This window comes from Pieris napi, chromosome 9, assembly GCF_905475465.1.
Source record: "Pieris napi chromosome 9, ilPieNapi1.2, whole genome shotgun sequence".
In the NCBI taxonomy this organism is placed as follows: domain Eukaryota; kingdom Metazoa; phylum Arthropoda; class Insecta; order Lepidoptera; family Pieridae; genus Pieris; species Pieris napi.
Genome location: NC_062242.1, coordinates 4,858,183 through 4,882,614, shown reverse-complemented (window position 1 = coordinate 4,882,614; position 24,432 = coordinate 4,858,183). Strand labels below are relative to the sequence as shown.

General features: G+C 34.0%; 2 protein-coding genes across 5 annotated transcripts; one reads left to right on the top strand and one right to left on the bottom strand.

Moving 5' to 3' along the window:
• Positions 1-4,476: 4,476 nt before the first annotated feature.
• LOC125052601 (transcription factor AP-4) lies at positions 4,477-8,829 on the bottom strand. 2 transcript variants are annotated; one of them, XM_047653540.1, is made up of 3 exons: positions 8,419-8,829; positions 7,793-7,955; positions 4,477-7,560 (listed from the first exon to the last, which is right to left on the bottom strand). In XM_047653540.1, exons 1-3 carry the CDS (start codon positions 8,505-8,507, stop codon positions 6,829-6,831), a joined length of 984 nt encoding a protein of 327 aa, XP_047509496.1. In that variant the 5' UTR covers positions 8,508-8,829; the 3' UTR covers positions 4,477-6,828. The 2 variants fall into 2 exon arrangements, with proteins under 2 accessions (XP_047509496.1, XP_047509497.1); XM_047653541.1 differs by lacking the exon at positions 8,419-8,829 and adding an exon at positions 8,073-8,230.
• Positions 8,830-9,321: 492 nt separating this feature from the next.
• Positions 9,322-22,633, top strand: LOC125052599 (A-kinase anchor protein 200-like). Of its 3 annotated transcripts, none has more exons than XM_047653537.1 (7): positions 9,322-9,475; positions 11,490-11,673; positions 12,249-12,440; positions 12,588-12,710; positions 18,819-19,193; positions 20,691-20,771; positions 20,847-22,633. In XM_047653537.1, the coding sequence occupies exons 2-7, from the start codon at positions 11,503-11,505 to the stop codon at positions 20,877-20,879; spliced, it is 975 nt and encodes a 324-aa protein (XP_047509493.1). In that variant the 5' UTR covers positions 9,322-9,475; positions 11,490-11,502; the 3' UTR covers positions 20,880-22,633. The 3 variants fall into 3 exon arrangements, with proteins under 3 accessions (XP_047509493.1, XP_047509491.1, XP_047509492.1); XM_047653535.1 differs by having other exon boundaries at positions 18,819-20,072; XM_047653536.1 differs by lacking the exon at positions 9,322-9,475 and adding an exon at positions 11,344-11,381 and having other exon boundaries at positions 18,819-20,072.
• The last annotated feature ends 1,799 nt before the right edge of the window (positions 22,634-24,432 follow it).

The following is a 24,432-nucleotide window of genomic DNA, read 5'->3' as shown; positions in this document are numbered from 1 at the left end:
AAAGTACATCATGATCGTAAAAGGTAATAAGTCAATAAAAAAAGTCGGTACAAAAGCAATAGACGCCAGACGGTGCCGTAATAATAGTACTTATCGTTGAGTTTGTAGAGAAAGGTGTAGCTTTTCCGTCAACGGAAAGAGAGAATCCTTGACCTAACCACTGGCTGGCCGGTCCGAAGACCCGTGGCTAAGGTCGAGAAGTTATATGTATCCTAACCTTTAGGGCTGTCCATTAATCACGTGAGGTTTTTTTAACATTTTTTAACCCTTCCCTCCCCCATCAGGGATCCAGGGATTCATCCAAAATAAAAATTAAGGACAAAGGTTGCAGCTTGTTTTTGACTGGCATAAAAATAATATTAAATAAATGGTGTAATCATGCGAAAAACATATATTGTAGGTACATGAACATATTTAAGTAATGTACATTGCCACGGATTAACAAGACTTTTTCCAATTCTAACAACTGGATAAGCATCTTGCAAGTCAATTGTTGGCACTGTACTTTGTTGAAGATCAACGTCGGTTTCATCAAGCCACTCGGCGTCATCACGCGCACTACGCAGAGAATCTCTCTCGATCTACTGATCGATCGTTTTTCTAAACCGCTTTTCGGTTTAGAAATCATGCGTTTGACGGAAAAATAAGTACACGTGATATCTTACTATACCCCCCTCCACCTTGGAATACTTGGCGTCGACATATCGAACGACGTTCAGTTTCGCGGCCACTTGGAGGGAAAGGCTAAATTCGCCTCCAAAAAGCTTGGTGTGCTCAGCAAGGCGAGACGGTACTTAACTCCGGGCCACCACTTGCAACTATATAAAGCGCAAATTCGGCCCCACATGGAGTACTGTTCTCACCTCTAGGCGGGCACCCAGTACCAGCTCCTTCCACTCGTCATTCAACGAAGAGCGGTTCGAATCGTCGACGACCAATCCCTCTCCGAGCGGCTTGATCCTTTGGCTTTGCGTAGAGATGTGGGGTCACTATGCATCTTCTACCGCATTTACCAGGGAGAGTGTTCAGAGGAATTGTTCGGATTAATACCTGCACCTGAGTTTCATCATCGGACGTGGAGGCAGAATACGAAATTCAGCCCGTATCACCTCGACGTCCGCCGTTCCACAACTGAGCGTTTTTCAAGGCAGTTTTTGCTGTGCACCACCACTTTGTGGAACCAGCTGCCAACTGAAGTATTTCCGAACCAATTCGACTTAGGGTCCTTCAAGAAAAGAGAGTACTAATTCTTAAAAGGCTCTAAACGCACTCGCGAGCCCTCTGGCATTGAGAGTGTCCATGGGCGGCGGTATCACTTACCATCAGATGAGCCTCCTGCCCGTTTGCCCCCTGTTTTATAAAAAAAAACCTTGTGATATTTCGTGATTTTTGCAGAACCCTTCACCCCCTTCGAATCTCACCTGATTAATGGACAGCAGTGGTCGTAATACGTTTGTTAGCGCGTTCAGGATATGACGTCATCGTAGTGATTTTATAAGTGCAGATTGTAGGTATCGCTACAAGATTATTTTGTCAATGAAAGTAGCTTTTAAATTATGCGCACAAAAGGATAAATGTATGGGATGATCTTGTATAAAATCTTGTTATAAATCACAATCCATTGTTATCTTTGTTAACTTGGTTAATTCTTCACAAACAAGAGTAATTAATAGATCGAAACTTTTGTATATTTATCTTACCCCTTAATTTAGAATAATTTTTTTTTCCCATATTTTTTTGTACATAGTACTCACTAAAAGAAAGCGTTTTGCAAGTTTTAAATTGCGTAAACTTACGGTTCATGAGATACATTTATTTTAACTTTCCATACAAATGGGCAAATAACACGCCATCACATAATAATTAATTTGACAAATAATTGATGTTAAACGTTAATTCACGTGGAAAGTAAAACCGAAATTATTAAAATTTACGCACTCTGGGCGGCTAACTTCGAATGTGGTTTGGAACTTTAGAAACTGGCGGTTTTAATAAAAATACCAGCACTCAGAACCATTTTTCATCTTGCCCCCACTTATCTTAATTAATTTATATTCTCATTTGGTAGGGGAGCCCACGATGCTAAATGGGGATTTACTCGAGCGTCGTAGAGAACTATTGGGATGCAAGCTTAGATAATAAGAAGAAAAAAATGTTATATGATATATACCTTTTCATCGGTGGGGGAAGCGGCTATAGATTGTTAAATATGTAAAAAAACTGTTGCATGGACATCCTCGAGCGCGTCAGATATTGATAGCATCAATGCCCTACGTATTTTTAATAATGTACGTATGTTAATCTGATCGTTTGCATGATGCGGGTGGTTGTATTTAAGAGTTGAAAATGAAAAAAAATAAAAATTATCGAGCGCGTCAGATTTTCTAAGGGAGTGTTAAGTGCACCAAAAAAAAGCTCTCATTCACTAATCTGACGATTTCGATGGGACGCAAACCCACGGCCATTTTCATAATTTGCAAAAAAAAAATCGCAATTTTGAAATACTCAAGCGCGTCAGATTAAGATATATGTGGTTCATCTTTATGTTCTAAACGTACTGTCTCATAATCTGACGATTATCTAGAGGGATTCGCCTGATCTGACAAATTTTTTTAGAAAAACGGTTCACCTAAAGGGCCATCCCTGCAACTTCCCGCTAATTCCATTCCTGGGCGCTTAAAATTGATATTTTGAGCTCGCTGAGTTCAAAGAAATAATATTTCTATGCATTTGAGCTCTCCCAGCTCGAAAGTCTGATAGAAGTTTCATAGAACACTATTTTTGGAATTTTAAAACCGCAATAACTTTTGAATGGATCAAGCACTATTCACGCGGTTGGCGGCATTCGACGCAGTTTTATCATCCTCATAAGTAATTTTGCAATTTTAATTGATCGAACCACAAATTTCGGAGTAATCCCGAAAAAACACTTTTTCGGGTTTCTTTCGTTCACGATATCTCTCGAACGAATCAACCGCTTTTGACTAGCTTGGTGGCGATCGACGTGGTTTTTCAAGCTCAAAGGCGGATTAGTTTTTGACGTTAATCGATAAAGAAACCACTTAAAAAAAAAATCTTATTTTTTTAAGATTTTTCCAAATTTCTCAAAATCTATCGGTCCGAATCGGTTCAAATTCACAGGAAATGTAATTTTGAGGGAAATATTTAGAACGCCGTTTAGAAGATTCCAATCGGTTTAAGGAAATGTAGGCATCACGCAGCTGCACGACTTTAACTTTATCGACGAATTTTTGTTATTTCGGCTTGCGGAAATCGTCAGATTATGTATTTTTCATTATTCTTGAAATATTTCCTTTAAAATAAAAAAAAAATTAGCTACGCTCGAGAATGTCGAGATGACGTTTTTTTTTTACAACTTTGTTGCCCTCCCCTTTTTTTACGTCACTCTCAAATTGTCAAATTAGTGGAATATACACTTTTTAGGATGTAATTAACTCACCCTACCTTAATCTGACGCGCTCGGGAATTTCTGATGGTCAATTTTTTTTTACTAATCTGATCCTGTCTCCTTCACGGGCGGCCTTATATATGGGCCTGATATTTTGTGGAGGTACTTAACCGGGTACAAGGTATCCCCCTATATATTAATCTGCCGCGCTTTAGTAAATCCCCTCTTGGGGTCCCCTACCAATAGAAACGCTCAAGGAAAAAAAAAACATATGTATTCACTCGTCTTAAAAGTATCTTCTGAGTGACGTCTGATTTCTTCTTTTTTGAGCGTCCTATATTTATGTTGCCACATAATATATCAAAATCTTATAGAAAATATTAAACAATATACGTATAGTATGTACAGTTTTAGTGCATATCAGGTATCTACGATACGCTACAAATGTTTTGGTACACGGTAGGGATTGAAACGCACGCTAACACTGCTCTATTGTAATAATAATCCTGTATATTATATATATTCATGGCTTCGGTTGGCATTAAGTAGCTACTTTTTATAGTATTACTACTACCTAAATGTATAATAACTTAGTATAAATACATTACGGGTGAAACCGCAGGGCTCGATTGCTCATTTTAAGTATTTAAAAATAATACAGATCTAGGGCGGTATTCAATGCAATTTAGATCATAGAAGACATCACACTTCCGTTTAGTAAAATAAAACGTCTTTGCTAAGAGTCATTACTCATTACCGAATTTTGCCCTTTATCTAAAGAGCGTACCAATTCTTAAAAGGCCGGCGACGCACTTGCCAGCCTTCTGGCAATGTGAGTGTCCATGGGCACTTAACATCAGGTAGGCCTCCTACCCGTTAACGTCCTATTACTTTAAAAATAACCTGTATGAGGAGTATGTATAGGATAAATCTTCAACATAATTATTATGTACTATTTTTTTTGTTAGAAATTGTTGTGCAAACAATGTTTAATTTCAAACTGTGGTTTTGAAATAAAACATAGGTTTAGGTTTAACGATTCATAGGGTATAAAATAAATAAAACAATTAAATATCAATATTTTATAAATATTCGTAAATTTAGGTCAAATGTGGTACAATTCAAATCAGAGGAAATTATTTTTATCAATTTCATATCAAAAAGGAAACATCCATTCGTCGTTTTCTACACTTTATCATTAGTATCCTAAATACAAACTGTAAAAATTACATAATTACTATCTATAATGTATAGGAACTGAGCCTGTTAGTGATAGGGTGAAAATAGAGCAATATTATTTTGTGGGACTCATAACTGTATCTTCTCACTATCTCTAACTTGTAAGGGCTCTCTAAACAGAAACAAGATTTCTTAACATAAAACTTCTATGATTAGCAAAAACCCAAACTGTAAATGGCATGTGTTTAGTGGACTACCAAGTTTACACATTTACTCTACAATAATAAAGGTATTAAAACTTCACTTCGATAGAGTGTAGAAAAAAAATTCATGATAAGAACAAATAAAACATTAGATTCATTAATTATTATTACCATCTATGACCCTACAGATATTAAAAATTACAAAGAGTAAGTTGCATTAGTTAAATACTAAGTGTATTTTAGTACAATAGTGCTTTTTAGCAATAAAAAAAAGAATTCTATTGGTCAGATTATTGTTATAAAGAATATACTGATTATCGTCATTTACAAACTAATTAATAAGAAATAACCATTTTAATACTTTAAGACATAAATAATAACACAATTTAAACAATTTAACTTGCTTTCTTTGACTTAAATCTCTTATACCTAGATATTTGACTACACTAATAGTATAACCAAGTCAATTATGATACATAATCTTAATAATGACATAATGTAAAGGCGGTAGGCAGACGACGTCTTATTACTATGGACTCAGAAACAGAGTGGAAATTATATGTTCCCAATTTAACAGCAGAGATTACAGCATACGAAAATGTATGCAAGGACATTTCAATAAAGTACATATAAATACTTGATGCTTTGAAAGCAAGCAATGAGCCAAGAGCCAAATTTAGAAGTTTACACTGTAAACAAATGAAAATTGTACAAAAATATAAAATCCATCAGAGTTAGAGAGATTGTCAGATTACTTAAAATGTAATTCTTATTCAACAATCTGTGTAAAACTGACGTATTTACATACAAATTGCAAACTGTACACACACATATGTAACACACACACACAACACACTACATGATGGATCCAACTAGCGAAACTTAATAATGAATTAATGATCAGTCTTCAAATAGATGTGATCCCGTCAACAGGACCACACTTCATTACAAATATATTGTTTATCACTCTGTTACTGAGTCAAACTTAAAACAGAAGTACATTTAAAAGTTACAACTTACAAGAGTTACAAACAAAAAGCACTGCTGGTTAGACTTCAACAAAAAATTACATCACATTGAAGCAAAAAGTATTTATAGAATTACATCATCTATAAATTTTCAAGCAACCCGCACTTACTAATTCTAAAAAAATTGTGTTACAAGCATGACATTAAAATTTCAGAAATACAGAAGATGATTAAATCACCGTATATTAATCTATAGCCAAAATTCTCAATACTAGGCTAATTATTACACTAACTGGGTCTATAGAACATTACAATAGAGGTTCACGTATTTGTTTTAACAATATCAGAATTATTTTCTAAAACATAAGCATTATTCCTTCAGTTTAGTGCGAGGCTCGGAATGCTCATATAGATATTTAAAAAAAACCATATTTCTAATATTTAAATACAAACACTGGGGTTGAGTCACATTACACTGGAAAATTATATTATTTTACCTAATATGTATATTTAACGGTCAAATTTATCTACTATAATATAAAAATGAGAAAACTGCAATGCCATATGTCTACAATATTTTATAACATTAAAAATGCTGAATATTTCATGAGCTTAAAAATAAGTTTCACTCTAATTATATATATTGCTGCAATTTTAGAAAAAATAGTAATTGCTTTAAAGGTCCTTTATAATAATTTGATTTAAATTATTAATTGGACATATTGGCATGCAGCTAACTGGCATCAACTGTTTCAAAACTTATAAGTATGATATACATAAGTCAGTCGAATCTTCTACCTAACAATAAGAATAAGCCTGCAACAACACAAAGTGAAATACAATAAAGACATTTGAGACTTAACTAAGCACAGCGCCAAACTATGTCCTGATTCCCTATACTTAACTCATTCTTCTTTACTTTGTAAAAAGAAAATTAACAAAACACAGACTTATCAATTTGTCACTTTGGAAAAGACAACTTAACGCTAATAACTAAAAATATTCGAGGAGGATAAGGAGTACTCTTCCACTGGAAGCAAAATTAAACCGAGGGACTAGTTCAATGCACTCACGAGTGTTTGACGACGATGACACCTGGTCTCTGTGGCGGAGTGACCTCGGCTTTCTTGGTGAGCGCGAGCGGAGCGTCGCCTGTTTCTTCACGGAACAGATGGTCTCCTTCCAAATGGCGAATAGCTTCCACTATTGTTTCAAGATTTTGGCGACTTGTACTAGCCAGATACAACCGGGAAGGTTGATCATGAGCAGCATCAGGAAGGACCTCAACTTCAACACGCGGCTCTGCTTTGATAGCAGCTTCCAGTAGGGGTGCTGTTGGAGCTTCAACTACTTGTGGTGACTCAACCTCTTTTTCCTCTGTCTTACACTCGGAAGCTTCGGTTTCTTCATATTGCAGAACTGCATGAGTAACTTCTCTTGGTTCGGGGTAAATCTGAACTTCTAAAGCACTCAAACGTTCTTCAAGTAACCGTCTTAGTTGCCTCTCTCTTTCCAATTGAATCAGCAGCTCGCCATTATCAGGTTCCTTCTTTTGTAGTAAATTTGAAACTGTAACCATTGCTACAGTATCAGCAGATCTTGTGTTAATAGTGTCCTCAGTTGAGTCTGGTACTATTGAGGGAACATGTGTAATGATCTCATTCTTTCTTTTCTTTAATGGTATTTCACCCCCTTCATGTTGGTTCAATAACCTCTTTAATTGACAGTTCTGTGACAACAGTCTGGTCTTTTCTTGTTCAAGGGAGTAGATGTACTCAGCTGTTTGTTGCAGTATGGCAGCCTACAAAAGGAATGAATTCATATTAGAAATTTAAGAAATGTTTATATTTAGGGATAATTATGGTTAATGTATGAAAAAATATTGTAATACTATAGGTATTCAATTATTTTATCTAAGACATTTTATGTTTACAATAAAGTTACATTGCCCAAAATAAACATTGAAAACGAAAACAGGAGTCTTTGTTTGTGTCTTACATATTATTAAATCTTTAAAATGAAAAATGAAGTACCTTGCTAAGTTTTTCTCCTTCGTGTCTAGGTAATAGTGTTCGCAAAGCCTGAAAACCAGCATTGATGCTTTGCATACGTCTGCGTTCGTTGCTGTTTGCAATCTCTCGCCTGATTCTTTTTTCTGCCTCCATAGTCTTTCCGCCAGATAAGTGTCTGTCACTTCTGAAATATTAATTAGTTATCTTCAATGTAAATATACAAAAGTGTCTAAAATTTCAAATATTGCTATTTAACGAGCTTACAAATACTGCGTTTTTGCTATATTGTATCAATTCTTACCCATTTATGTAATTAGTTTATTGATCTGTGATTGAAAAAGAAGCAAAGAAAACATTTAATGAATAGAGCGATGTAAAATAAGTACAGATGGTGATATTACGATAAACCACATGTTCTGTAGTGCCGTGGGTACATATAGCGCTTACTACGCCTATTTAACACAACCAAACATGGCGGCACAACAGCTGACTACGGGCCGGCACGGGGCGGGATCAAATATTCATTGCAATTTTGGCGACTTCTTATAAATATTATGAAGTTTGAACATTACAAAATAACATAACAAATATTTGAATGATATCTAAGTAGTACACAAGAAATCTAGGGATCCACGCCGGGTTCTTACCTTGGGATAGCGTGATCTGGCGCGTCTTCTTCGTATAAGTTGTAATCTTCCACTTCTAACAAACAAGCATCATTACTATCTAATGACATAACTTGAGCACAAATTACACTAAAACAAAGGACTCTTCTCGACCAATATTCAATAAAAACATAAAAGTTAGCAAAGCAAATGGCGGGAAATGACAATGAGCTCAGTCAGGTGACGCTACACAAATTTAACACAGCAAGAAGTAATACACCACGTAAAACTCTTCACATCACTAATTAATCACTATATTTAATCTCAATTACAACTTTTATACGCAAAATCTATCAAGTTATCTACGAAAAATAGTATTTTTACAAAGAGGATCACGGACAACTCTAAAAACACGACATATCGATATGTTTACCAAAGATTATAGAGTGAAGGCTTCAGAGTATACACGAGGAACAAATCATAGACAAGGTTTTTGAATATACATTAAAATATTGTATTGCCTTTATTTTTTTTTATTCTTATTATCCTACCTACTCAATCATTTATATTTTGTATAATATAAGTTTAGTACTTCAGTTTGGCACCGAATATTAAGTTGGAAGGTATTATTACAACGAAGGTATAAAAAATAAATTTCCTAAAGTTTAATATTTCAATTGTAATAAATTGTTCTGTTATCATGAAATAAATTAACTTCTTTTTTTTAAATTTGTCTCTTGGCTTAGAAATATTTCAAAAGATTTCGATATTTTTAGAATGTTTCTTATAAATTCTTTTTTTTCTTAAAACTTTATCAATAATATATTAATAGTAATGAAAAGACCAAAAAGTTGATCGCATCAGTTATTTTCTGCAGATTGTCATAATGTACAAAAGAGTTTCTTAATGTTGTCGAAATTGACGCGTCGTAGTAAGAACAACCAATCGCTTGAAGTTTCAATTTTGAATTTGTTCTCAGTGGGTGGAGATTTTGTCCTGCCGCCATATTGTGCTGAGCTGTGAGTGCTGGAAGTGAATTTTTGTTAAATTTGGTAGTGTTTATACTTTGCCTTAATTATTCGGATTGAAAAGTCTAAAGGTAAGAAAATATTAGTATAACTTTTTGTCATCATAATCGTTAATATATATTAAGTATTATGATATAATAAATTAAATTTCGTCACCGGCAGTTACATTGTCGCAATTTAAAAAAATTATTTCATGCCACTTGGTTTATTAATTAAAACCATGTGGACTATATTTTTCTGTAGCTAAAGTATTTAATATATTTGTATTTATTATTGTCTAAATGATTATGTATCTCTTGTCGTTTCAAATCGAGCGTGAACACGACATGTTACTTCTAAGTACGGACACAAAAAACTGAAAACGCATTTAGGGAAATAGTCTGGCAAAATATAACTAATTTTAGTCATATTAATATATTGATATTTTTGGTTTAATTAAGATTTCTGGAACATGGGAATACCGGTATAATTGCATACATAAGTTATCGAGCGATGAATCATCGTTGAAAAGTGAACCGATGCAAGCTATTAAACAAAGGTTTAGACATTGTTGCGTTATCTATTTATGTTATTTATATCAATATTTACCCGTATAGATTCACGCATTCCTTATTAAAGAGACCCTACGGCTTTCAGAAAACTGAATATGTTGAATTGGTTGCATCTGTCGAGTTTTTTTTCAAAATTTTCTTGACGTCCCATATTATGATTTATGTGTATATTTCAAAATGTAAAATGGGGACTACACACAGGACAATACAAAAAATTCTGTATTCCTAAAAAGACTTGGTTATATCAACCACTTTGTATAAGTTTGTTGTGTTATAAGAATTTTTATGTATTTATAGCATAATATATAAAGCTAATAAGCAATCCTTGAATTCCTTTTATTATAAGACCTTGAAACATATCAAGGTAGGTATTTACTCCCAAAGAGTCACCTTTTGTACTAACATTTTAGTAGACAATGTTATCAACTTTATAACCATATCCAATTACCATGTCAGCCTTTATCTAATTTGATTCAGCATATAGGTATAAACACATTACACATTAAATTGTAGTAGGGTAGTCATTATTAAATGTTTGTGTATAAGATAAGAGCTGTGTCCAATAGTAGTTATTTATAGTAAATGGTCTGATATTTTCTCAGTTAACTTCTTGACTATTATCCTCCTTATACAACAAAGAGCCCAGCTTAAAAAAGGCATTCAGATTAGATTATAATATTTTTAATATGCCATTGCCCTCCATATTATTTAATGATTTTAATGGTACTATATTTATTGCAATGTAGTGAAAATAAATAATTATTATTTGCATATAAAATATATTTTAACATGAACTTTACTTATTTATTAAGTATTAGTAATATGGTATATAGAAACTGAGAATAATAAGGTAAAATGAGCATGACTGATATACTTAGAAATGATACATGATACATTGAAACAAAAGGAAATTATGATGACTTATACAGTACTTATTTCCTATTATTATGATGACTTATACTGTACTTATTTCCTATTATTATAATATTATAATTCATTTTTAACAAGGTAATATTATTATATCCTGAATAAAAATACTTAAAAATTTATATTAGTACTTTTTATTCTAAAACTATTTTTAGCTGTCCTTCATTAACTAAGGGATAATCCCTAGATTATAATACTATTATGGAATATAGTCATTTATTTTAAGCACACAACATTGTAACCTACATAAGATAATGAGATGCACCTTTTTTATCCTACTATAATTGTTATACTAACAAAAACCTTAATTAGCATGAATGCTAATGTGATGTTGATACAAATAACAGTTACATTAAAGTTTGTACTATTAATGCTGAGGTCGTTAATTAATTATATTCTTGCCATGAATAAACGTAAGTAAACATCGAAAAGATAGCAGTACTTTAATATGTACGACTTGTGCTACATGTTCCTTCGTGTGTGCTACTCGTGCGGAAAGGTGGTTTAAGTGAAAGTGTACAATATTAATTATAATATATTATATTTATAATACAAGTGAAGAATAAATATTATATTTGAAAATTTTGTAATATTGTGGTTTTGATAGTTAAGCATCGAGAATGGGTGCAAAGCAGAGCAAGCGCTCCGTGGACATAAGCGGAAAGGAAGCGGAGAGCGCCGGCGAGGTGGCAGCGGCCGGAGCTGGCGGTGAAGGTCGTATGGAACAATTAGCAGACGCTGATGCGCTGAAGCCACAGGCCAATGGCGATGCCCATATACACGATACCCTTGTGAGTACACCACCATACCCACATTAATATTGAAAAATAATTGCGCAGCTATCATGGAGTTTTTTATAAGAGATGCAAGGCTTGAAAAGTGTCAAATGCTCTGCTTACGTGGCAGATAGGAAATATTTAAATGAAAATTAATTGTTTTTCAATATCGATGCCTTAAACCAGCAAATTAGATTTTTCGTAAATTTAAAACTAGAACGTCTTTAACAAACCAAAATTTTTAGTAAAGATGCCCTAACAAAATATTACTACCAGTTAAAAACGAAGCAATATACGCAATTATGTACCCGCATATTTTGTATTCAAGCGACAACCGCGACGGATATGGGATCGGGGCTGTGAATTAGCAATTGTTAAATATATTTAATATGTAATAGGACATACACATTTTTTTTATATTATGTATTTGCTGGTTCTACCAAAACTGCCTAAAACTTACAACACGCTATCTCTTCCTTTTGCATTGGAGACATTTTTTTGGTATAATTTACTAAAACCTTTAATGACTTTCAAACAATTAACTCAATGGTATATTTATACTTTAAGTTTATAAGAATATTAATAATCAGGAAAAAGAAAAGCAAATCGACAGTGGCACCCCAGAGAACGAAAAAGATGCAACGACGGAGAAGGAAGTAAAAGATCAAGAAGAAAACGAAAAAGATAAGGAAACATCCGTGGCGAACGGGGAGAGTGAGACAAAGGAAAACGGAGAGAGTACACCGTCGCCGGACGATGGCAAAAAGAACAAAAAAGAAAAGGTAGTTTATATTATTAGCATAAAGTAATTTAGTAATTATAAGTTTGAATTACTCAATTTACGCAATGGGTCCAAACTCTGGTGCGTAATTTACTAATTCTTCAAATGTGAAGTGTATTTTTTTTGTATAAACTGAGTTGTTTGACAGGTTAAGAAGAAATGGTCGCTAAGGTCGATCAGTTTCAGCAGAAAGGATAAGCCGAAGCAGGAAAAGAAACAAAAGGATGAAGAGGTGAAAACCAACGGCGAACCAGAGAAAGTTCCTGAAGAGGTAAGATATTTCGATAAACAGTATTGTATCACCAAAGTAGTTATTTATAATTATAATCAGTTTCTCTTTAATATTATTAAGTTGATGGCATAATAAAGATTAATCTTTGAAATTATGGCCGTAGTAGTAAATATCACGCATCAAATATAGGTACATGTTTAATATTTCATCATTATTATTAAAGCAAAAAAATCTTCTATTAACTTATTAATGTTATGTATTTCAATCTTTCTTTTTATGGTTGAATGAGTCGAAACATACGTTAAATGAAATAAAACTAATTTGAACGATTTCATTTCATTGTAAGAGTACTTAATGAATGGTTATTTTTCGATACTTAACATCCAAACTTAATGTAGCTCAAGGTTTAAAGAAATACGATAAGCTTCAAATAAAACCTTAGTGTTTCCAATAAATAAATTTAATTTTTTTTCTTAAATACCTAGATTTTTTTACACATAAAGGGATTTTCCTAAATGTTCGAGCAATCCGGGAACATGCATAAAGTATGGAAATGTCTCCCAAAGCCTTGATAAATTGCTTACAAATAAACCTCTATAATCCATCGGCTACTTGTTATCCGAATTAGTTTAAACGCTAAAACATTAGTATTTTAAGCAATAGCTTTCTAGCTCTCAACGGATGTCTCTTTGGTATTCAGTCTACGTTTCTTAGTGAGAAGGCACAATGCAATGTACATTCGCTCGGACCCTCGTTGCAATGACTCCATCCATTATTGGACTGTCATGACCCACTTTCGTTTCTCTCACCCTGTTAACACTAAGAACAGTATTAAAATATTCAAACGTAAAATATGATTAAAGTGCTTAAAAATGTAATGCCATTGACCTCGCGCTAACTTATCGACGAGCGCGACGTAAAATCGCATGTACGGGTTCGAGGGCACTCAAGACTGCTTTCTATGTCAAATCTAAAAATATTTCATCCTTGAATGTTGGCGATCGTCTTAATTTATATATATACCTTATATATATAGATTATTAGTCGGCAAGCCAAATGTATTGTTTGTTTGTTGGTTTGGAAGTAACCTTGCGGTTAGGACAGGGTTAGCAACTGTGATTTCTATCACAAGTATCTATTGCGTCGTAGGTGCAATGCACTCAAACTGAGGCGGACGACGTCGCGTCGCGAACAATGCACATTATGATTCAAAGTGGCTCTATATCCGCGCTAAGCAAACGTGAGCCGCTATTGTCTTAACTATATCGTGCCATTATCCATACATCACTTCATTGACGACCCATGCCTTCCAACTGTCTGCGATTAAGCAAATGTCGACGCCGAACCGGTCCAGTAAGGTTTACTTGAAGATCGCGTATGCTAAAATTGATATTGTGCGAAAGTTGGTTTACCAGTAAGCTCCTAGAAGCAGTATTTTAAGAGTTTAAGATCCAAAAGCGTTGGGACGTTTTGTTCGTCTCAATTAAAACAAAGTGGCCATCAATTAATTTAGATTAAGCTGGAGTAACATTGTATTTTATTGTTAATGTACGATGTCTCACTCTATGCCAAATATTTAATACAACTCCAGCTATAGGATGTATAGATTGAGTACTTTATCTTGGCCAGATAGAAAATGCCAACAATTCTTTATACCGAAACTTTCTTGAACATTCACTCGTAATATTACCCTTGTTTTAAGTGACTTGTATACGAAAGCCGGTTATTGTGACGAACCTATAATAGTTAAAATCGCTAACCCGTGTAGATTAAAATTATTTTATGTATCTTCATTCATATTATTGTAGATTAATTGTGTGTATAATATGATCATTTTTGAAACATTTGCGATATACTGAGTTCAAGATTAGATGGGTTACTTTTAAGAAAAATACATTTAAATTTTGTATTGGAACATATACAAACCGATTTTCGTTTATACCTAAATTTTATTGTGGTGTAGTATGGTGTATGTACGTAACGTAACGAGTAATGTGTTTATGTCTCATTCCGGAGCACACGTGTTGACGTACGGTCATTAGCTCACGAGAACGCTCCCACAAGGAGATTTGACACGCTTGAACAATACCCTATATTTTTTATAATTATAAATGCGTCTTTCCATTTTCCCGCTAAAGGTTATACGATAACGGGCCGATATTTTTATAAGCCAATACTCATAAGTTGTAAACTGAGCAAACGGCATCGACATTATAAAACGTGTATTATTTCTTACCATACATCTTTTATTTCTATAAAAAAGTATAGTGACGATGGAAACAAATTGAGTACTAATTTTAGGATTTATAATAAGGCCGCGTAGTTTAAAACAAAGTACATATATTTATTTAAATGGACTGGATATTTTTTAAAACAGCAGAAAAAAGCTTAGATAGTTATAATAATAGAATACTTCATGTAATGTGGTCAGTGGCTATAAAATAACGTTTAAATCGTATGTCGTGTTGGCGTCTAAGCAGGGAATGTTTTGAAACACGTTTGTTAGGTGCAAAATAAAATTAGCAGAGCGGGGCAGGTTTTGCGAGGTCTGTAGTGGGCGTGGGGGCGAAGGCCGATGCGATTGCAAACTATCCATGTGCCATTGCATACTTCGTGAAGATTTATATAAAGCTACATACATTTTTACTACAGATATATGTTTTAAGTAAATGTACTTATTCTTGAAAAACGCTATGATAAAATTTCTTGCCTCTACTTCAGGTCAAAGTGTAACTGTTTAATTATTAAAAGATCCCTTAATTGTTTTCTTAAAATATAATAGCCGGCCTTAAGAGAACCAGTATACTATCTGTGAGCAGGACCGGTTTGAGTCGTGTTCGTTAGAACGGCATCGCATGAACAATGATCCACTTATATATTTTGTATACATGTACTAATATGCGACGTAACCCGACCAAACAGTTCATGTAGCATGTTTACCAAATGGCCGCCACGATGCGTCTCATCTGTCGTATTTTCATAATACCAACGTTCAATGGAGTTTTGACATAACAAGGAAAGATTCCATTTCCTATCGACAGCTATTGTTGTGTGATTTTTTTTGTTATCCGGCAGTCTTGTGGGAACGCAAGAGGGACGGCTATTAAATTAACCATTGTTATCCCATTATGCGACAGTCTATTTTTGTCGCGATGTATGATAACGACTCGAAGAGAAGTACCTGCTAGCTAAAACTTTTAATTTGATTCAAATAATATAATTTCGTTATATCGAATAGCGAAACAAATTCGCCAGAGTTATCTTAGAACTGCATTGGTTAAATCAAAACGGGTTTAACTTATGCTGTAGGTGTTTTCACACTATATGTTAGTACATAAGAAATTGAATATTTATAGTAATATTTTTGCATTGTTTTATTAATTGTCTTTGTGAAGGCAGTAATTCGATAGCCGGTCAGCGATTGGTGTAATCGGTGCCAAGATAGGGCGACAACCTCAGATAGCGAGAGCAAGTAGCTAGGAGTTATTTGATAGTATTGCGTCTGGACCGGCTCGTCAAGATGCTGCTATCACCGCCTGATTCAAATAACTGCTTAGGTCACACGGTATTGAGTGCTCGTCACATACGTCACGGGGATATTTCTATACTTAAATATTACTGTTATCTTTATAAATCGGTTAAAGTTCATAGTCGGTTATGATTTCGCTTGAGTAATCTAAAACACTAGCTAGTCGGTAGGTTGAAGTTTGTGTAATAATAAAGCATATATTTTAAGTAAAAATTATAGATTTATTGCTTTAATTTACAATATTTTTCTTACTATTAAATAAACTCTAAAAGAAACCTGTAATGTTACATGTAATTTTACTATGAGGCAACCATGTCTACCAATTTTTTTTAAATTAAATCTCCAAAGGTTTCTCTATCGTCATCACTCATAATGGGAAGTGAGAACGACAAAACACCTGTTTTTGTTATATTTAAATTAAAACTTTAACAAAAAACCACCATCGAAATAGGCATATTGTTATAGAGCGGAAAATCGTTTCCATAGCCAGAAAGCCATTGTTATGTGATGGTGACTCACCCAGTTTACCGTTATCGGATGGATAAATGAGCGCGCATTTACTATCGAAATAAGTACTAACTCCCTCGATGTATGCAATTAGGAAGGTGTATATGAATCACACCATTGTTCAAAAAACTTTTGTATACAAAACCTTTGAAAACAATATATAATAATGAGTTTTTAATACGTCATTCTGGTAAATAATACAAAGCTAATTAAATGATTATAAAGAGGCTGCTAAAGGGTAAAAAAGATTGTGTTTGTTTGCTTAATTGAGCTTGAGCCCAAGGGAGCTGCTTTGGCATATTAAAATTCTCTAAAATTGTAATAACGCATTACTAATGGTAAGCGGTAAACTGTAGTAAGTACATAATATTAAAACACAATAGATATACGGAGCGTTATTTAAACAAAACGTTGTTTCCTGTGCGTGACTGTCGTCCGTCGGATGTATTGTCCGATGTTTTTAATTTACTTTCGTTTCGGACTATGCTTTCGTTTACCTTGCTCTTTGATGAAAGGGGAAATAGCACCACAGCCATTCATCTACATAATTACGTGTTATACTCAGTGTAAATATATGTTGTTTCGAATGTTCTCTACAATTAAAAAATATTGTTTTAATTTGTTAAGTGCCCTATCCACTATTGGTATTTCAAAGTGGCAAAGGACTGACTACAATAATAAATAAAACATGATGCCTCATGTATATCGTGAAAAACAGTTCAGACGCAGTTCCCGAACTGCGCATAATCCAGCACTAGTTTGACTCAGACTAACTTCCAGGTTTTTTGTTAGAAGGTTTATTCTGTGACTAAATGTTTATAAACAGCAGGCAGGTACGGCAGCAGCAAGCATACGTCTGTCCCATGGCGGATTTTTGTAGTACGGGGTTTTACTCATGGCACAATAAGAATTTGTAAGAACACTGGTCATAATAACAGTAATGTTTATACTTGTAGATTTTTGTCCCAGATATTTTTTTCTCATTGCAATTTATTAATATTTGAATTAATCGAGCAGACAAAACTTAATCCACAGACAGGACATAGACAGTTATCTACGGTTAACAGTTACACATAAATTTTATATTCAAGACTACTTTAGCGTCTGTATTTTGTATGCTCATCAAATAAATGCGTGTTCCGGCCGCACACAGGAAATCGAAATTAAACGATTAGATTATTTTTGTAAATCTCTTGGGTAGATCCACTTAATCCAAATAAACATGTTTGCTTTTTTATTAAAAAAAATTACGAATTACTTGCCATTTCCAATAAATAATGTCTTTGGTCCATTAAAATAACCTAGCATTTTAATTTATTTAAAAGTTATCTTAGTACTCTCGGTTGTATTTATTACAGAAAGCATATAATGTATCATACTGCATACATACATGTTAGTTCGTATTTCCATTCCAGTAAACAAAGGCGACCTTGTAAGCTGGTATCGTTTTATTTCTGCAGTTCTGCGGTTGCGAGTACAGAAAACTGGTAGCTTATTAATTTACCAAGAATAGAAAGCATTGTCTTTCGTTTACATATCGATACGGGGATAATGTAATATTATATTTATCATTTGTTAACGAAAAGCCACGTAAGAGATGTACATCGTGTATGACGTGGCTTTTCGTCTCTTGATCTCTCTCGTCTTTGGATTAAATCTATTTGTCCGCTGTAAGAAATATAAATGAGTAGTGTAATTTATAAGCTATAATTTTTAAATTTTGTTATCTTCATCACAATCATGTTAATTTATACTTGTAACGTTAATAATCGTATAAAAGCTTAACGGAACGTAGGAACCCTAAGACCTAAGAGCAATTTAATATTATGTTTAGGATGGATGAACAAATCATTGAAGGATAACCCATGTTTGTAATAAAATGAAGATAATCAGTCATGCATAACAAGGAATACTATTAAACATTGTAGGTTTTGTTACAATACATCAGTTTGTTGTTGTAATCTAACAGAGTTTGACATATCCAACATATAGTGGTGACTTATATTATGGTTAATAGTTACTTAGTTATGAGAACTTAATATATCTATTTAGTTATACATTTTCACCATACCATTGAATGAATCTTATTTATAGGTTTTTTATTTTTGTAGGCGGCTGAGACTACTCCTGAAAACGCAGAAGTAGAAGTTGCTGCTGAAACTAAGCCTGAAACAGAAAACAAAGATGAAAATACACCTGAAACGCCAGTGACAGAGCCACTGACCAATGGAAGCAGCACGCCAGAAACTTCTAAAGTAGAAACTCCTATCGCCGAGGAACCCAAAAATGAGGACGCCGGCGACATCAGGCCGGAACCGAAAGCGGAAGTCGTCGAACCCGAGCAATTGCCTGTAAATGGTCTTTCTCTTGAAGAAACAAAAAAGGTTGAACCCGAAGTTCCAGTTATTGATTCAAACAAGAGCGAGGAGTCTAAAGTAGAAATCACGGAATCGGTGCCTACACCCGAAAGTCCCGTTAAGAAAGAGGTTTGTGTCGATCAAACGCCCTTGATAGAGCCTACGCCACCTCCCCTTCCCGCTAATCCTCCTCCATCGTCCGTGGCTTCCTTTGCCGCAACCACCATGGCTCCTGAACTTACTGATGCTTCTCTCGCTAACAACGCTGATAGTACAGAATCTGCACCCGCCGATGCCACACCCGTTAATGTTGAAAACACAAATACGGACCCTACTCCTACCGACACAAAAATTTGCGACGAACTCGAAACTATTGAATCTCCCGCACCTCTCACCGATGTAGCGCAAACGGAAGACGCAATCTTGTCTGAACAATGTTCGGCCAATGAAGTTACACTGGATACCTTACCGAATCAGGATGATAACGACGTTTCTACCAACACAGTAGAAGAAAATGTCTGTGATGTTGAGACTAAATCTTCCCTCGTGGAAAATGAAAACGTATTACCGGCCGAACCCGAAACTGAAAAACCCGCAGAAGCTGCTCCACTAGAATCCGCGGAGACGGAGGAGATTGTCGACGAACAAACTCCTGCTACTCCCGAAGATGTAACAACAGAAATTAGCAATAGTGAAATCTCAAAAATGGAGCAGGACAGCGGCATTTGCGAATCGAAAGAGACAGACGTCGACACAAGTATTATTTCACAGAATGGCCTAAATCACAGCTCGGTCGAAGCGATCGAAACAGAGTGTTTAAAAGCGAAGGCCAAAGAGATGATCAAAAGTGCGGAAGTAATGTTAAACGGCGACGCGTTGACGAACGGCGAGCGGTCTCTGCATGAGCCCGAGGATGAGCTGCTTTCGGGGCCCGACGAGGAGACGCAGTCGTTCCCGCCGCCAGATGACCTTAGCCCCGAGCCGGAGATACCCGCCTCGCCCCCACAGGTGACTAGCGCCCGTAGAGGAATAGTATCCTTGGAGCGTTTTGGTATCATGTTAACAGTTCTTAGTAGTTGAGCATCCTTCTCTCAGCATGTGTGACGTCAATAACCGGAAGAGAAGATTGAACGATTAAATAGGACTACCCTGTATATTCGCCCTTCCCACCGACCTTTCCGAGCGATCCGCTTTCACTAGAACTTTCCCGCATGAGTTTACGCTTTTTGCTATTATACTATGCTTTGGTTGTTTTATAGCAAGAAACATCATGTTTTATTTTGCACCAAATGTTCATAGTTCACCTTTGACTGTATTTAGTTTGTACACAGAAACATTTAATGAATTATCGATCAAGTTTAATCTAAAGGAAATCTTAATTATTTAAAACTTACTTCTAGAAATATATTTGAAGTCGTGATTATTACAAATTAGTATCTTATTGAAATTAAAGTTGCCTTTAGATTCTCTTAGATATATTGGCTGTGTCCTTTGTGTTAACATTTCATAACTGTAACTTAGCATTGATCATGTTTTCATACAAATATTTTAATATTTGCACTGTATATTATTTGCAAAATTTTCAAACTTTCAAAATAAAATTATTAATTTGATTTATAATTTTAGGAGCCCCTACTACCAATTGCCGATAAAATGGCCGAACTCATTCCTGAAATTCCAACTATACCAGAACTAAACACGGAAACGGTAAGTAATGATAAGTTCCATTGTGCCGCTACTGTTAATTAAGAATCTTATAATTGTGGAGTTTTCGTTTGCCAGGAGACGACGACCGACGTGGCGGTGGCGAACTAAGCTCGGAGTCACACCAAGCTCCAGGATACGTCTAAAAGAGCCTTTTATTTATTTCCTTTTAGTACTGTGGTGTATATCGAACTAAGTTCGAGTATGAATTTTATTATCAATATGGATTTCAGTTTGGAATGTCACCTACATATTATAGAATGTTTATGCTCTAAGTTTAGCGTGCTTGCTTATATAAAATTAAGATTTTATACATTTTAAAATCGCTAAGATCGATCTTTTTTAATTATATACAATAACAAAGTTATGTAGGCAGTATACGGTGCGATAAGTTGGTGCCATTATTACAGGGGTATTAGTTGACGTTTGGCGTTGGACTCTCTCCTAAATAGATTGTGTTAGCGATTTAGTATCTACGTAGCTGATGTTAAATTCGTTAAAATACAATCAGATGATTTGCATTTCGGACCAAATTAGGTTTTAATAATTTGTTTGTAGTATGTGCAACTTTAATTTACAATAACACTTTAAGACCATGTATTCTTGAACATGTCGCTTCATTGTATATATATTTGAATCACTTCCAAAAAAATATTAATTTTGTTGCATAAAAAATACAACATTATACATTGTTATGTTGTATTAAATATAATTTTTTTTATATTTTGTATTCTATGCACTCATGTTAAATTTATTCCTATTATTTTATAATCAAATAAGTTATATATTAGTTTGGATGAGCTCTCTGTAATACAAGCATTTATGAATTCAATTGATGTATTGGTAAGTCGCTCCTATGGCAAGTGAGATACGGTAAATTGGTTAGGCATATTTTGCGAATAAATTCATGTATAAAAATTCGACTAAGATTGTGGCAATTAAAATTTTGACGTAGTTTTCAGCGGCCAAGTTTTTTGATTGAACTATACATTTTTTATGCATATACAGACAACAATTAATTATATTATAATATTTAGATGAGTAGTTCATGTAACATGTTAGAAAATGCAGTGCAGTAGTGCTGCTTAGAATATTCCACCTCATACATACATTTAGATTTAATATATTATTATGTAAGGTTTGATATTGATATACAATAATTAATAGTTATGGTGTCATTTTTCTAAAACTGTGTCCATATAATTATTTCCTGATAATTTTTGTAATTTTATACGTTTCTACTATTAAATTAAAAGTGACACGTGCATGAGTGAGGTCAGGTATTATCTCGAAACTATTAGCCGTAAATATATGAGTGAGACATTCCATATCAAAATATGTAGGATGATTCGTGAGTCTGTCGTTTTATATACTTTTTGCTCATGAGTAGAAATTTATGTTGGCAATTTTTATACCCGACATACTTAGAAAATATCTAGTAAGTAACAAACATGCACACTAAATAAAAAAGACAGCTAGCTTTTATTGTAATATTTTTAAAACAGTCTGTGATTGAACATACTGTGATTATATTTTTGGAAACAACTTTGAAGATCACTATGAAAACTTTTCTGTCGACATCACGACATAGTAACGCTCAATAAACATCGCCCCATCATTATTTGTATAATTATAAGTGGCAGCTGATATTATAACTCTAAATGTACTGTGTAATATATATTTTTTATTTTGTGTGACAATAATTACATCACAAATTTTGATTTAAATTAATATTGTCAATTAATTCATTTAATTTATAATATTTTGGCACAATATGTAAATTGCTACATTTAAGCTGTTTGTCATGTATTGATAAAATTTGATGTTGATGTGTGAATGTCTCGAATAAATTTATAGAATTGTAATTGGTTTTTGAATTCGCGTCCCCTATTTTATTACATTTATAAAATGTAAATTTTAATGTCTCTTATGTTCGTTATATTCTATATAAAGTTGGAAAAATCTGTAGTGAGTTTAATTACTTTGGATGATATTATTTACTAGCGACTCGCTTCGCATGGGTAACCGTCAAAAATGTTTAGGCTACGACACCACAAGCCCATGAACAAAAAATACCTGTGAAATGACCCAACCTGAATTACGCTTAGAAGGCTGTTACTATATCTGAAAATAGCTCTGAGCACTATGCCGTCATTTCTGAGCGGTACATGTGAGTACGTGAGTGAATGGACTTTCTCAAGTACAATGGGGGAATTTCGACTAATTATTAATGTACGGCTTTGTTATAAGTGTATAGATGATTAAAAATAAATGTCGAAAAACCTAGTGCCGTACAAAAGTGATGGTGCCGGAAGTCGGTGCAAATTTTTAATTCGACGACAGTTGCAGAAGCAATATAGGTCATTTATTACTGTACGGCATTTGTGTGATTCCTTTTGGACACATATACAGATACTTTACCCGTAAACGCCGTACATATTTCCAGCGGAGCGGTCGAAAGCCAAGGGTCGGAACCCTACCCCTACACCCATATACCCTAAGGTCATTGTAAAATGTACGGCAACATCTTCAAAATATTATCTAACACGGACAATATTGTTTTATAATTATGCCGTCCAAATATTATAGTTAATATTTGTGTAATTAAATATTTATCGAAATTTCAGGATTTACCAAGTTCTTACTGCTGTAAGATCAGAGAATAATGTACGGCAACTTGTTTTTTTACATAATGTTACTAAATATTACCGTTATACATTATAGCCGTTCATTATAAATGGTAACAAATAAAAATATTATGATAATAAATATATGAAATTTCCGAAATTTAGATGACTTTTCAAATGCTCCTAGAGTAATATGGGGAGTAATATTTTCAAAGATTATTGTTATTTTATATGTAACAAATATAAATAAACAAAAAAAACCAGATGCCGTACATTTTACTCCAGATTATTCTTTACAGCTGATAAAAACTTCGACGACGTTTGAGGTGTCCCTAAGGTCATTAATAACTGTACATATCTGAGTATACTACCATAAGGCTGTAAAGTATATTTACAGCCTTATCGTACCAGCAGAGAGAGGTAAAAGAAAAATATTTTTAACAAAAATAAAAATATAATACAGGGCGTCCCAAAGTTATAGGACATGAAGGAAAAGTACCTTTAATATCGTAGATAGGGTATTTTACTGAAAGAAGACTTTGTTATTTTTAAAAGTTAGTAATTCTGCATTCAAAGATTTTTTAAAAACTACTTGCCTCATCTGGAAATCGAACCGGCTTAAATTAAAAAAAAAACACCCCTACTTTTATGATGCCAATCGAAAGAATGGCCAAAACCTAATAACTTTTCTAAAGTAACAGACTCGTAGGGGATTTTTTTAGGCCGAATACGATAGATAATGTTTTTAATTTGATTAAAAAGATATATTCACGCTGTTACTTTCTTTTAAAATACTATGTTACTTAAGAAGAGTTATTAGTTTTTGGCCATTCTTTCGATTGGCATCATAAAAGTAGGGGTGTTTTTTTTACATTTAAGTCGGTTCGATTCCCAGACGAGGCAAGTAATTTTTAAAAAATCTTTGAATGCAGAATTAATAACTTTTAAAAATAACATAAAGTCTTCTTTTAGTAAAATACCCTATCTACGATATTTAAGGTACTTTCCCTTCATTTCCCATAACTTTGGGACGCCCT

Excerpts from the sequence above, each read along its gene's own strand:
- LOC125052601 (XM_047653540.1), bottom strand. The coding sequence starts at position 8,507 with ATGTCATTAGATAGTAATGATGCTTGTTTGTTAGAAGTGGAAGATTAC. Across the intron at positions 7,956-8,418 it reads CCAGATCACGCTATCCCAAG|AAGTGACAGACACTTATCTG; the intron begins GTAAGAACCCGG and ends TTAATATTTCAG. Across the intron at positions 7,561-7,792 it reads AAGGAGAAAAACTTAGCAAG|GCTGCCATACTGCAACAAAC; the intron begins GTACTTCATTTT and ends TTCCTTTTGTAG.
- LOC125052599 (XM_047653535.1), top strand. The coding sequence starts at position 11,503 with ATGGGTGCAAAGCAGAGCAAGCGCTCCGTGGACATAAGCGGAAAGGAA. Across the intron at positions 12,441-12,587 it reads AAAAGAACAAAAAAGAAAAG|GTTAAGAAGAAATGGTCGCT; the intron begins GTAGTTTATATT and ends GTTGTTTGACAG. Across the intron at positions 12,711-18,818 it reads CAGAGAAAGTTCCTGAAGAG|GCGGCTGAGACTACTCCTGA; the intron begins GTAAGATATTTC and ends TTATTTTTGTAG.